The sequence below is a fragment of the Rana temporaria genome, chromosome 1, assembly GCF_905171775.1.
Source record: "Rana temporaria chromosome 1, aRanTem1.1, whole genome shotgun sequence".
NCBI classification, from domain to species: domain Eukaryota; kingdom Metazoa; phylum Chordata; class Amphibia; order Anura; family Ranidae; genus Rana; species Rana temporaria.
The window spans coordinates 589,751,275-589,766,409 of record NC_053489.1 but is presented as its reverse complement, the minus strand read 5'-3'; the positions used below and the strand labels follow the sequence as shown (position 1 = coordinate 589,766,409).

Sequence of the window (15,135 nt, the reverse complement as noted above, 5' to 3'; positions counted from 1 at the left end):
TAGCATCTGACCTGGCTTGAGTGGAATCTGATAATGATTCCCTGAGAGCTCTTCTCATTTATATGCCCTGTGGGTGTGGTGATCAATTGATCACATGTAGGCCGCTCCTCCGTTCACTAGCCTAGTGGGGGAAGTATCAGTCGCCAGAATGGCAATCCATAGGCAGCTCACTCGGCATCCCGGCATCCCGGGGGGGGGGGGGGCTAAACAGCCAACGGGCGCCTTCTTTGTACCTTTGTACCCTTGTGATATCCGTAATCCTTGGCAATAAACAATAATTTATACAACAACGTTATTTACAAAAAACATTTCTTGCTGCCTAAAAGCCCCAATGGGGAACCCTCTCTTCCATGTATACACTGTTTTACCATGATTTATACAAGATGATATTCTTGTGAGCAGGACCATTGTTGTTTTTTTTTATAAATTCATACTTTTTATATACAATTTATTTTTTTCGATTTGAGCTACGCCAGAGAGCAGCTGTTACTTCCATAACCCATTATTTCTTTGGGAAAAGATCACGTGACTTTTTCAAGGGCTCCCTACCACAGCACAGTCCAGACGTCCATCTCTAAGATTGGGATATCTCTAAAAGCACGATTAGACCCCATTCACACCTAAGCGACAAAACGCCCGACGCGGGACGCTTCTGTCGCTAGAGGGGAGAATTCCCATTGCCGTCTATGGAGATGGTTCACATCTCATAGACGCGCAACGCCTGTCGCCTGAAAAAAAGTCCCGGACCCTTTTTTTCACGCGACAGGCGCGTTTTCCCATAGACAGCAATGGGAATACTTTAGAAAAAAAAAAAGAAACATTTGTAATCGCGGCAAATCTGCCGCTACACACGTACGCGGCTGTCGCTTAGGTGTGAATGCAGCCTTAGACCCACTAGGGTCGCCCCTTAAGGTGAGCGGGCATTTCACCTGGTGATGGAGGTGGTGTCTCTGTGTCACTGAAAATTGTCACAATCCATTCGCTGAATGAGCACACTGATTAAAACTTCAAGTCACTTTTATCATTGAAAAAATACTTGATTTATTTATTTAGTTATCTAGGCATGTATTATATTATATAATGATGTCTTTATTTTTACTGATGGGATTCTGTGCAATATATTTTTGATACAGCCTGGCTAGAAGAACTCCTAGTTAGCAACCCCCCATGACCTGCCTCATTGCTAGGGCACAAAAAACATTGTGGGGTTGTTTTTTAGCCAGGCTTCTGATGAGACCCAAATGGCCTACAGGTGAAACAATAAAATTAATGATAATTTTACAAAGCTGCACAGATGACTGACTGCATGGGCTATTTTCTGGAAAAGGTGAACTTAGACTTTAACCACTTGCTTACTGTGCCCTTATACCCCCTTCTTGACCAGGCCAATTTTCAGCTTTCGGCGCGGTCACATTTTTAATGACAATTGAACGGTCATGTAACACTGTACCCAAACAACATTTTTATCATTTTTTTTACACAAATAGAGCTTTCTTTTGGTGGTATTTAATCACCACTGCGTTTTTTATTTATTCCCCCCCCCCCCCAAAAAAAAAAGACCGAAAATTTGGAAAAAATAAATAAAAAAAATCATAGTTTGTTATGAAATTTTGCAAACAGTTCATTTTTCTCCTTCACTCATGTGTGTTGATGAGGCTGCACTGGTGGGCACTGATAGGCACTGATGAGGCAGCACTGATGGGCACTGATGAGGTGGCACTGGTGGGCACTGATGAGGCAACACTGGTGGGCACTGATGAGGAGGCATTGATGAGGCTACACTGATAGGTGACATGGATCTGCACTAATATGTGGCACTGATGGGCTCTGATTGGCAGCACTGATGGGCACTGGGAGGTGGCACTGATAGGTGGCACTGATGAGGCTGCACTGATGGGCACTGATGAGGCGACACTGGTGGACACTGATGAGGCAGGCAACACTGGCGGGCACTGATTAGGAGGCACTGATGAGGCTGCACTTATAGGTGGCACTGATGGACACTGATAGGCACTGATAGGCGGCACCGATGGGCACTGATCAGCAATAGTACGCAGCACTGAAAGGCACCACTGATAGGTGACACTGATGATAAGTTACTGTTGGGCACTGTTTGGCAGCACTGATGGGCACTGATAGGTGCCACTGGTTGGCACTGATTAGCAGCACTGATTAGGGCACAGATTGGGACCAATGTCCCAATAACAGAAGCCAGTTACCGGCTTTCTTCTTTTCTCCTCATGCTAATCGTGAGGAGAAAAAAGCCATTTACTGTTTACTTCCGTGATTGGCTGTCATTGGCTGACATTGGCTGAGTGCATAGCCTGCATGCTGCAAGGGGCATATGAGCAGTGGGATCACATCTATGGATGCACTCTTGGCTCTGGAAGCCTGCGCTCTAACAACTATTGGCTATAGCATGGGCAGAAATTGGTTAAAGTGGTGTAGCATTACCCCCAGTGGAGCTGCTGGATTTTTGGGCGGCGTGTTACCTCGTGGCTCCTCCGAATTCTCTAGGGGTGAATGATGCATATGTGCATAAACAGAAGTAAAGGAATGTCCACCACAGGTGCTCTTTTGCTGTGTTCAGGCGTAATGATAGGTAATGATAGGAAACAGTCCTGCTCCCAAAGGTAACACTTCTCTGCGCCACTCCCGCCGGAGTGGGTTCAGTGTACCCGGACAGGCCTCTCTCACTGACCTGGCAGCCGGAGTATCACTCGGACAATTTTAGGAATAAGTCTCTGCCACAGACCCTCCTTGGTGAACTTGAACTTGGGAGAAAGTCTCTGCCACAGACCCCTCTCAAAGAGCCTCAGAAGATACCTCTGCCACAGGTCCCCTCTGGGTATGATTCTTGGAGATATGCCTCCTTGGTTGAGTTACGTCTGGATCTCCTTCAACTTGTCGCCCAGGTACCGACTGACAGGTGATCAGTCCGGCAGTGTCCGGCTACCTCGATCCCCGGTGGTTTTGTCCAAGCCCTATTGGACCGCCAGCCTCTCAATGGCACTCCTCAGACCGACTCCCCACCGAACAGCACCCAGCTTGGGATCTTCAAAAGAGGGAACCCAGTCGCTCACTGGATCCCCATCGCGGGTTCAGATGTTCCGGGCCAACATGGTACCAGAACCAGGAACATCGCGTGGCACGCACGCCCCGGCCAGGTAGGCCATAATGCCGGGGCGCCGTGATGTGGCCAACCTAAAGGTGGGTGCCACACTGGACAAAGAAGAACCCAGAACCAATGGCGTCTGTCCCATAAATACCCCTCCCCACCATGCACAGAGAGGACAAACCTTTGTGATTGGCTGCTGGGAAGAGCAACCAAACCTCGACTCCACTGCTGCCACCTACAGTACCGGGGCTGGAAGAACAGCCCGATACAGCAGAATGACTCACAGCACAGCCAAGCTGAGACAGAGGCCCTATTCTCACACCTAACAATCAGGATTAGAGTCTAACTATACTCTGATCTATACTTAAATCTGACTAGCACCAGTACTATAAAGTACATGGATGCTACAATGGTAATAAAGCTTCTTATTTTTTATACAAATAATGAACATTCCTATACTTAATTGTTCTGTGCAATGGTTTTGCTCAGAGCAGCACCGATCCTCTTTTTCTGGGGTCCCCTGCTAGCGCTCCAAGCCCCTCCTCTTCATCGAGTGCCCCCAGTGAAAGCCGTGTGCTCACTCCCGAGTCCTGCTGCTGCGTCAATTGACACATACAGCAGGACTCGGTCCCGCCCCCTCTCCCGTGTCACCAGGTTTGATTGATAGTAGTGGGAGCCAATCACTCCCGCTACTATCAATCTGTCAAATGAGGACAGATACAGCAGTGGGAGCCACTGCGCTCGTGCACATCGTAGGGGGGGGGGGGGGGTCTGGGGGGAAGATGCAGCACAGAAGGCTTTTCACCTTAATGCTGGTTTTTTTTAACCTGTAAGGCAAAAGGCATAATGAGCTAGTAAGCACCGCATATGAAATACTTACCTTAGAACAAGGTGTCGGTAGGTGATCTCGGTCACGCTGAGGGAGTGGACATTGTCCCTTGGCGTGTCTTCCGGGGTATCGTGGCTCCGGCGCTGTGAGTGGCCGGAGCCGCGATGTCGTCACTCCCATGAATGCTCGTGGGAGACTTCTTTCCGGCAAGGTCCGGTGTCTACCGGACTTTCAGCCAGGGGAACTCAGAGCACATGCGCTGCTGAACTCAGTGGCTGCATGCAAGGGGAATATCTCCTAAACCATACAGGTTCAGGAGATATTCTTTTTACCTACAGGTAAGCCTTATTATAGGCTTACCTGTAGGTCAAAGTGAAAAAAAAAAATAGGTATACAACCACTTTAAGTTTACATAAGTTGGAATGTGGAAACTGAATACAAAGGTGGATTTCAAGTAATTAGCTAGCTGAAATAAAAATGTTTTTATTATTGTTAAAGGAATGTACTAAAAGGAGTATTTGTATAGTTTAAAAATCAATAGTTAACAGCTCAAACACATAGAACTTTGTGGCTTTCACCACCATTCTTCATTCACTATTAAGTGAGTCATTGACCTGGAGCATGTAGCTAGTGACGTTGGCACACCTCCTTGTTTTCTATTTAAAAAATTAGGCAAAAATCAGGACAAAAGTCCAGAAAGACATGTCCGCAATGAAAGTTTCTCTATTTCTATCCTGAGAGTATTCCTTCATACAGTAACGTATTTTTACTTACAAAATATAGTTGGAACAGTTGTCTTCTCCTTTAATACTTTGCAGGCAATAAATATAAAACCGCCCACAACAACAAGTGGGATCAAAGACAGCCAAATGATGCCAAGAGTCCCTTTATAGTCTATACATGAATAGAAAAAAAATGCATGACGGAAATATTGAAAAAGGTAAAAGATATAAAATAATCACTAAAATAACATATACATTTTAAAACAATAATACAAATAAAAAATAAAAACATTTACCAAACCAATACCATTATAGTTTTCTGTTTACATATTAGGCCTCGTACACACGAGGGGACATGTCCGATGAAAACGGTCCGCGGATCTTTTTCATCGGACATGTCCGCTCGGAGATTTCGGTCTGATGGTTGTACACACCATCAAACCGAAATCCGCGCGGACAGGATACGCGGTGACGTGGCCGCGACGATGACGCGGCAACGTGCGCGACCCTGGAAGGTCAATGCTTCCACGCATGCGTCGAACCACTTTGACGCATGCGAGGGCTTTCGGCCGAGCGGACATGTCCGGTAAGTCGTACAGACGACCGAACATGTCCGACGGACAGGCTTACAGCGGACATGTTTCTTAGCATGCTAAGAAACATTCGTCCGCTGGAAACCTGTCCGATCCGCCGGAAAATTGTCCGGTCGGCCGTACACACGACCGAACATGTCTGCTGAAACGCGGACCAGTTTCAGCAAACATGTTCGGTCGTGTGTTCGAGGCCTTACATTCACAATGACCACTGTACATAATAAGCAGATGGGCTGTAAAGAATGATAAATAGGCTGCCCCTTGTACCCATATCAACCTGTCACAGGCAGAGGGATATCACAGAGAGAAACACATAAGCGCTGCTACATAAAGGTTTTCTAAATCAGTTGACTATTTCAAAGTCTGTTAGGTGGTTTGATCAAACCGAAATTAACAACCAAATATCTATCAGTTAAAGCGGGGGTTCACACCCAAAAAAAATTTTAACATTATATCCAGCAAACTAAGTATACGAAGGACATTTACTGTATGCAGGTATTTTTTTTTTTCTCCATACATACCGTTATATTCTGATTTTGTCCAGGGCTTCCGGGTTCTGATGACTGCGGGACTGGCCGTTCCTATCCTTGGATTACATGATACGACGACGTGTAGAGCTGGCTGCGCAGGCGCCGTATAGTGCCGACTCGCAGCTCGGCTATTTCCGGAAATCTGGTGACGCGCGTTGTGCGACAGGGGAACTGTTTCACAAGCCGTCTATTCTGACTCCGATTGTTGTGATAGCGATATATCCCTTGCTGAGACCTCTATGCCTGGCCTGTATAAGCAGATATACTCACTGCGGACAATCCTTGTCAGACAGCTGAACTCGTCAATACCGATTCATTCAAAAGAGGTGTTTATTCCTTAACTTCAGAGGTTACAGCAGATAACAGGAACAGCAGATGAATGGTGATAGTATTGTGCGGTCAAAAGATGATGCCTTTCCTACCTTGGGCAGAGTACATGAGTGTCCTTCTACATGTGGCTTGCTGGCTGAAGAGATGACACAGGAAGTACTCCACACAGGAAGCAGGGAGGGGCATACATACAGTGAAAATATGTGGTAACTCAAAGAATCACATAAACATGTGCATTGCAACAAAGGCCACTAGATGGCAGCATAGGATAACACATAGATTTAGCTATGAGAAAATAGTAGGCAAACCACACTATATAGACTCTAATCTATATAACAATGCTAATATTAACTGAGGCTATGCATCTCATATTCTATGCCCCTATTGGGGCAGCACACTCCCCGTCTGGCATGATAATGCCACTATTTACATAATACAACGGTAGTTATGCAAATAAACAACAGCGCAATTTGCTTGATGTCTTGAAAACCTGAAAGACATAATGGAGAACATGCATATAATACAACAACTATAATATAAGGCTTCAAGTTGTGACAACTAAAGTTCCAGATATTTCCTTCTCGAAGTCGCAGGTAGGATCCAACAGCATACCCAAGTAAGTTCAGTCTCCAAACGGCAAGAGCAAAATGAGTTCCGTGATAGGTCTGATGAAAGTCTTTACAGTCCCTATAATCCAAAGGCCTGCAACTCTTATGGCTCCCTCTGTGAAGTGTCTACCTTGGTGTTTCACCCTTTCATGGTAGTGCCGTATGAGCAAAGTGGTGATGTGATGGCGAGCAGGTATAATGAGAGGATTCTGTTCTTGCTCACTGAACTTAGCCTTGTTTAGGCGTCCGCCAACCCTTAACGTGCCATCATTGTCAATGAATGGGTTCAGGTTAGCAATTGGACTGTTTTTTGGAATGTCCCCCTTGTCACGGATACGTCTGATTTCTGAGCCAAAGACATCCTGTTGTACACTGCGTATTATGATCAGTTCAGCTTCAGCAATGTCTTTTGCAGAAAGAAGCTTTTGGCACATGTGCCAACCTTGACAGTGAGCATCTGTGAGCTTCGTGTGAAAGCAGTGTGCAATATGAACTAACCTTGCGGTGGTGCGTACCAGCCTTGTCCACTTGGAGAAACGTTCAAAGCGTTGACAGCCCAAGGCACATCTTTGTTCAGTTCTGGTGACAAGGGTTTTAACTTCAGGACGAACCTCTGGATCTTTGTCGGGTTCTAGAAGACTGAAGACGTCAGCCGTGGTTTCTTCTGGATCAGCCAACAAGAATTCAGGACCTGTTAACCAAGAAGAATTTACGAAGGCACTCGCAGACACTGGCCTGGTGCCATGATCTGCAGGATTAATTTCAGATGGAACATAATGCCATTGTTCAGGTTTAGATGATTTTCTTATTCTTTCTACACGGTTGCTGACATAGACATAGAAACGTTTAGTCTGGTTGTATATGTAGCCCAGAACAACCTTGCTGTCTGTGTAGAATTTGATGTCATCTATCTGAATGTCTAGCTCACGCAGTATGAAATCTGCAATCTCTACAGCTAGCACAGTCCCACAAAGTTCAAGCCTAGGAATTGTGTGTTCAGGCTTGGGTGCTAACTTAGCCTTCCCAAACAGAAACCCTACATGGGTTAGATTAGCTGAATCCCTTACCTTGAGGTAGGCAACAGCCGCTATGGCCTCAGTAGATGCATCTGAGAAGATGTGCAGCTCTTTCCTCCGACTGGTGGCAAGGGAAGTCGGAGTGTAGCAGCGTGGTATAAGGATTCCATCTAAGGCATGTAACGACTGTTTCCAGGACTCCCACCTTGAAAGTTTGTCTATTGGTAGTGGGGCATCCCAATCTTTGATAGTCTCTGAGAGCTGTCTAAGTATGGATTTACCTTGTATGGTGATGGGAGCCACAAATCCCATTGGATCGTATAGGCTGTTCACCACTGACAGAACTCCACGCCTGGTAAATGGTTTGTCTGCAGAGCTGACTTGAAAGCCGAAGCTGTCCTTTAATAAGTCCCACCGTAGGCCCAGACTTCTCTGCACAGGTGGCATGTCCATCCCCAGATTTAAGTCTTTAAACCCTGTGGCATGATCGCCAGGTTGAAAGGCTTTCATAACAGCAACACTGTTTGAGGCAATCTTGTGTAGTCTGAGGTTAGCCTCAGAAAGCATAACTTGTGTCCTTTGGAGCAGGTCTATGGCTTCTTCCGCTGTAGGTAAAGATTTAAGTCCATCGTCCACATAGAAATCTCTCTCGACGAAATGTCGAGCATCTGCACCATACTCCTGTTCTCCGTCAAGAGCAGTCCTTCGTAAACCGTATGTTGCGACGGCAGGTGAGGGGCTATTTCCGAAAACATGAACCTTCATGCGGTATTCAATCATCTCATTGTTCATGTTGTTGTCACGGTGCCACAGAAACCTTAGGAAGTTCCTATGGTCTTCTCGTACAATAAAGCAATGAAACATTTGTTCAATGTCCGCAGTTATGGCAACTGGCTCTCTTCTGAACCTCATGAGTACACCTACAAGGTTGTTGGTAAGGTTAGGACCAGTGAGAAGAATATCGTTCAGGGATACGCCCTGATGTTTGGCACTGGAGTCGAACACTACCCTAATTTGTTTTGGCTTACGTGGATGGTACACTCCGAAGAAGGGTAGGTACCAGCACTCATCGTGTATTTGAAGAGGTGGAGCTGGCTCAGCATGCTCATTGTCAAAGATCCTCTTCATAAAGGTAATGAAATGGTCCTTCATTTCAGGCCTGTTCTTTAATGTTCGTTGAAGTGAGTTGAATCTGGATAAAGCCTGTTCCCGATTGTTTGGCAGTTTGACCTTTGCAGCACGAAGAGGCAATGGTGCAACCCAGCTGTTAGACTCATCCTTGAAGAATTCTTTGTCCATTATTTTGATGAACTCTCTGTCTTCAACTGACAAGGCTATTTTGTTGTCGTCACTTGTGGTACAAAACACTGTGGTACCTAGGTTATCATCACACAGGATAGGAGTGGCATCAGGTACTTGGATGATGTCAAGAGGCTTCTCCTTTATTTCATAATGGTGAGGGCACTCTTTGAAGTGGGATGCGCGTCCATTTCCTAACATGTAAGTTTTGAAGGAGTGGATCTCAGATGATGTACACATTCTATCCAAGCATACATCGCCCACTATTACCCAGCCTAGATCAAGTCTTTGTGCATAAGGGGCATCCTCAGGTCCATCACACTGCTCACGTACCTTATGTACTCTAAGAATGTCTCTTCCTAGCAAGACTAAGATTTCAGCATTCATGTCCATTGCGGGAATCTCATCAGCAAGGTGCCTTAAGTGAGGATGGTGATATGCAACCTCTGGAGTAGGAATCTCTTCTCTTTCGTCTGGTATCTGGTCACACTCGACTAATGTTGGTAGGAGTATGCCCTCTTTCCCTTCGATATGAGACACCATGAACCCATCGACCCTTCTGCCGAAAGTCTCTACGCGACCAGAACAGGTTCTGAGAGTATACGGTGTGGCATGACCCTCAATGCCAAAGATCTCAAAGAATTTAGGCTTGACCAGGGATCTGTTGCTCTGTTCATCTATTATGGCATACATCCTGGCAGCTTTTTCTGGTTGACCCTCTGGGTATACCTTAACAAGGCATATCTTGGCACAGCACTTGTGATCTAAACCTTCTCCACAGACTTCTGTGCATGAGGAAGAAACATTCTCCTGGGCTAGAGCGTGGCTTCGTTGCTCCCCGCCATGATTTGAGAGAGGGGTGGAGGTAGGTAGCTGCTGTGGGCTGTCTGTAAGTGGAGTAGGATGCATAGCTGTCACATGTCTTTCGCTGCTGCATTCTGTGCACTTGATGACAACTTTACAGTCCTTGGCAAAATGACTATAAGAAGCACAGCACCTGTAACATACTCCAAGTTTCTGGAGAATCTCCCTGCGCTCTTGTAAAGTCTTTGCTCTCAGCTCTCGGCATTTCTTAAGAGGGTGAGGCTTCTTGTGAATAGGGCACTGACGATTAGGATCTTTATCACCCGAATCACTCTGGTATGCATGAGAGGATACGGGTGGTGAGATGTCTGTCCTTTTAACAGATATTGCTCTATGAAAGTCTCTGTGTTTAGCTGCTGTGTTGTCATACCTTGGAGATGGTGATGAAGCAGGCAAGTTGGGTTCACTGAAGCTGAAGCTGGGATCATTTCTCATCCAGGCTTGTTCACTGATGAACCTGCAAAAATATGAGAATGGAGGAAAGGATACGTTATAGTCTCTTTTGTACCTTGAGCCCTGCTGCGCCCATCTCTCCTGCAGGCCGTATGGCAGTTTAGACACCACTGGATTGACACCATGAGCAGTGTCCAGGAAGCTTAGACCAGGTAGACGTGGGTCTGTCTTTGCCAACTCTAACTCCATGAGGAGGTCACTTAGATCTTGGAGCTTGCGATAGTCTTTGTTCCCTATTTTTGGGAAGTTTTGCAGTCTCTTGAATAGAGCGCTTTCTATGGCTTCTGAGCTACCATAGGCTTGCTCAAGTCTTGCCCATGTGGCAACAAGACCTGCATCTGGGTGGTCAACATGTACTGTCCTCAGTCTTTTAACACGATTTGCAGATTCTGGCCCCAGCCACCTTATGAGCAAATCAAGTTCGTCCTTGCTATTAAGGTTGAAATTAGCAATAGCAGCCTTGAAGGTTGATCTCCAGGCCCTGTAGCTCTCTGGACAGTCATCAAACCTTAAGAGGCTGGTGATAATGAGCTCACGGCATGCCATATAGCTGGCTAAGTCATTCAAGTCTGATCTCTCACTCTTTGGTGCCAAAGTAATCTGTGGAACCCCTTGGGTGTGAAAGTTCTCTGGTGAAGAAAGGTGAGGTTTACCAGGATGAAATGATGTTGCATGAGCGCTTAACTTTGGTGTAGTCTTTAAGGCTTCTGCTGGCTGTGGCTGGAGCTGCGGCTTGTCGCTGGAAGTCACCTTGTTGATGGCAGGAGTTGATGTGGTTTGCTGCGTAGATGCTCTGGCGTTGTGGACTTGAGGAGACTCAGGCATTTTGAGCTGGGAGGTCCCTGAGTTGAGAGTCAGAACAGTGTTGTTAGTAGGAGGTACAGGAGATGACTCTGTATCTTTGTAAACATTATGCTTTAGCACATAATCACTGGTGCGATCAATTGGATCTTCCAGTTCTGCTGGGATAAGACAGTCTGAATTAGTACTTTGACCCATTGCTTGTTCAAGGACTTTCAGCCTTGCTAGCGCACCTGCTTCCTCTTTCTCTATTTGCAGAATCTTTATTTGGGATTCCATTTCTGCTTGGCGAGTTTTGCTCTGGGCTTCCATCTCTGCTTCAAGAGCTTTGCTTTGGGCCTTCATCTCTGCTTCTTTCTTAGCAAGGGAGCTTTGCGCTTTTTTGGATTCAGCATCAGCGCGGGCCTCTATTAGCTTGTCGCTTAATGTTGAACTTCTGGAGCGAGAGGATCTAGAAGAACGTGCAGTGTGCTTGGTTGATGTTGATCTGTGAGATCTGGTCTCTTGCAGTTGAGCAATGCGGAGTTCTGCCTTACACTGAGCATTTTTCACTAAGAGATCCCTTTGTTGGTTCAATGCATCAGTCTTGGTCAGTTCTGCTGAAGAGTCCTCTATATTACAGTCTTGCAAGAAAGCAGTGTATTTTGCAGACAGCCGTTGGTAATGTTCATACGCAGCAGATAGGCGAACTATAGAATCTCCTAGTTCAGCCGGTTGATCATTAAAGTGTGGCAAAACTGACATGCAGTGTGAAGTTCTGTCCCAGAAGTCCGATAGCTTGCTGGAGAACTTATCTCTAGTGTATTCATAGTTTTCTCTGAGTTTCTGTATTGGTTTTATTGTACGCTTGGGTCTTACACTCTGTTCAGCAATATCTGCAGAGTCTGCTCCCTGTACGTCTGCGGGTTCAGAGGCATGATGAATCTGCGTTGGTTCAGCCGTAAAAGAGTGTTCAGAGCCTTGTCTAGACATTTCTCACGGTTTTGTAAAAAATGGTACTGTCTCTTTAAGAAGACGAACAGCAGCTTAGACAGGTGGGGTAACACAGTTCAATTAGAGAAACAGCTTTCAACATTCACATGAAGAGCAGTAAGCTTGTGCGACCATGTGCTTTCACAAGATGGCGGCTGGCACTGAGCTTGATTGCAGATTAGGCACACACATATACACAGCATGCTGTAAGAATTCTATGCATCTTTTGACTATTCTGACTCCGATTGTTGTGATAGCGATATATCCCTTGCTGAGACCTCTATGCCTGGCCTGTATAAGCAGATATACTCACTGCGGACAATCCTTGTCAGACAGCTGAACTCGTCAATACCGATTCATTCAAAAGAGGTGTTTATTCCTTAACTTCAGAGGTTACAGCAGATAACAGGAACAGCAGATGAATGGTGATAGTATTGTGCGGTCAAAAGATGATGCCTTTCCTACCTTGGGCAGAGTACATGAGTGTCCTTCTACATGTGGCTTGCTGGCTGAAGAGATGACACAGGAAGTACTCCACACAGGAAGCAGGGAGGGGCATACATACAGTGAAAATATGTGGTAACTCAAAGAATCACATAAACATGTGCATTGCAACAAAGGCCACTAGATGGCAGCATAGGATAACACATAGATTTAGCTATGAGAAAATAGTAGGCAAACCACACTATATAGACTCTAATCTATATAACAATGCTAATATTAACTGAGGCTATGCATCTCATATTCTATGCCCCTATTGGGGCAGCACACCGTCAATCATGTAATCCAAGGATAGGAATGCCCAGTCCTGCAGTCATCAGAACCCCGAGGCAGGAATAGGTACGCCCAGTCCCGCAGTCATCAGAACCCGGAAGCCCTGGACAAAATCAGAATATAACGGTATGTAAGGAGAAAAAAAAAAAAAGACCTGCATACAGTAAATGTCCTTAGTATGCTGGCTCTAATGTTAGAAATGTGTTTTTAGGGTGAACCCCCGCTTTAATATAATGTGTAATCATGTCAATTAACAAAACTATTTACCATACAGTACGTGTATACCCATTATAGACCATTTAAAAATGTCAGTGTATACCCCTTATAGACCATTTTTTTATTTCCTTTTGAGTAATTTTATTCAGAAATAGCTTTGATACAACCTATGATACCAAAATAATAGATATATATATATATCTTTCAGTACAGACAAGGCTTTTGTCATTGCTGAGTTCCAAATTTTTTTTTAAAGGGGTTGTAAAGGTACAATTTGTTTCCCCTAAATAGCTTCCTTTACCTTAGTGCAGTCCTCCTTCATTTACCTCATCCTTCCATTTTGCTTTTAAATGTCCTTATTTCTTCTGAGAAATCCTCACTTCCTGTTCTTCTATCTGTAACTCCACACAGTAATGCAAGGCTTTCTCACTGGTGGGGAGTGTCGTGCTCTCCCCCTCCCTCAGGACACTCTCTACGTTGCAGATAGAGAAAGGAGCTGTGTGTTAGTGGGCATACTGACTCTCCTGTTGTCTAAGGGAGAGGGCGAGCACGACACTCCACACCAGGGAGAAAGCCTTGCATTACTGTGTGTAGTTACAGACAGAAGAACAGGAAGTGAGGATTTCTCAGAAGAAATAAGGACATTTAAAAGCAAAATGGAAGGATGAGGTAAGTGAAGGAGGACTGCACTAAGGTAAAGGAAGCTATTTAGGAAAAATTGTTTTACCTTTACAACCCCTTTAACTCTATGCAATCTACAGGCAAAAAAGATTTAACAAAATATATGCTTTTTCTTTTTTTTTGACCAGTGATAGGTTTAAAACCTATTAATTCTGAAGTGCAAACTCTATTTTTATAATTTTCTAACCACTGATGACTGTACAATGGTATTAAAATACGAAAAGTAAAAAATCTGCTAAAAAATAATACGTAATGGGAGAAGCGGAGCGCATTCATTCACTGAGGATTATTCTGTTTAAGGGGCTAAATACAAAAATTATTTGTAATATTGTTACAATATATTTATCTGTGATGGCTGCATACACTGTTTGTAGACAATGCCGGAGCTGCAGCAGCATCTCCTAGAATGCAGAGTAAGACTCTGCTGTAAAAATTATAGAAAAGTAAAAATGATAAAAATGTAGGTCTCAACACTTACATTATCAGCAGTTGTGGTGAAAAAGTGTGATTGGCTACCACTGTGATTGGGAGGTTGTCTTGCTGGATCTCATTCTGAACCTGTGAGTGGGAGCTGTAAGTGACATCTCATTCAGTCTCCATGCACACTGGCTTAAAATAATCTGCTTCTACAGGGGTTTTGTGTTCTGCCTGTAGAAGCAGCTCAATGTTATCCTATGTGTCCATGCACATTAGGATGTTTATGGGCATATTTTGAGCTCAACGTTTAGAGGCAGGGAAAAAACCCTTCTTATTCGCGTTTCTGATTGGAGCTTGGAGGCAGAAAAAACGTAAAACTCTACTAAACTCGTCTAAACTTTGTACAAAAAATGCTCTAGATGAGCATTTTTTACTACCAAGAGAACAAACCTTTTAAAAAAAAAAGTGCAGTGAGCATGCTTTCACCACAGAACCTCAAGTCCGTCGTGGATGCATATGTGCGGTAGCTGGGTGTTAAAGCCTACTTTTTTGCCACCACATACAGTGCCTTAAAAAGGATTCATACCCCTTGAAAATGTTTACATTTTGTCATGTTACAACCAAAAACATTAATGTATTTTATTGGGATTTTATGTGATAGACCAACACAAAGTGGCACATAATTGTGAAGTGGAAGAAAAATTATGAACATTCAACATTTTTTATGAATAAATATGTGAAAAGTGTGGCGTGCATTTGTATTCAGCCCCCCTTTACTCTAATACTCCTAACTAAAATCTAGTGGAACCAATTGCCTTCAGAAGTCACCTAATTAATAAATAATCCACCTGTGTGTAATTTAAAGGGGTTGTAAACAATTTTTTTTCCCTAAATCGCTTCATTTACCTTAGT

The 15,135-nt window shown here is 44.5% G+C and overlaps 1 protein-coding gene across 1 annotated transcript in view; it reads right to left on the bottom strand.

Moving 5' to 3' along the window:
• LOC120924273 overlaps window positions 1-15,135 on the bottom strand; it is a 38,620-nt gene that overhangs the window by 10,488 nt on the left and 12,997 nt on the right. The window contains exon 4 of the mRNA XM_040335129.1: window positions 4,722-4,841. Coding sequence (XP_040191063.1) covers window positions 4,722-4,841 — 120 coding nt within the window. The remainder of the gene's footprint in view (window positions 1-4,721; window positions 4,842-15,135) is intronic.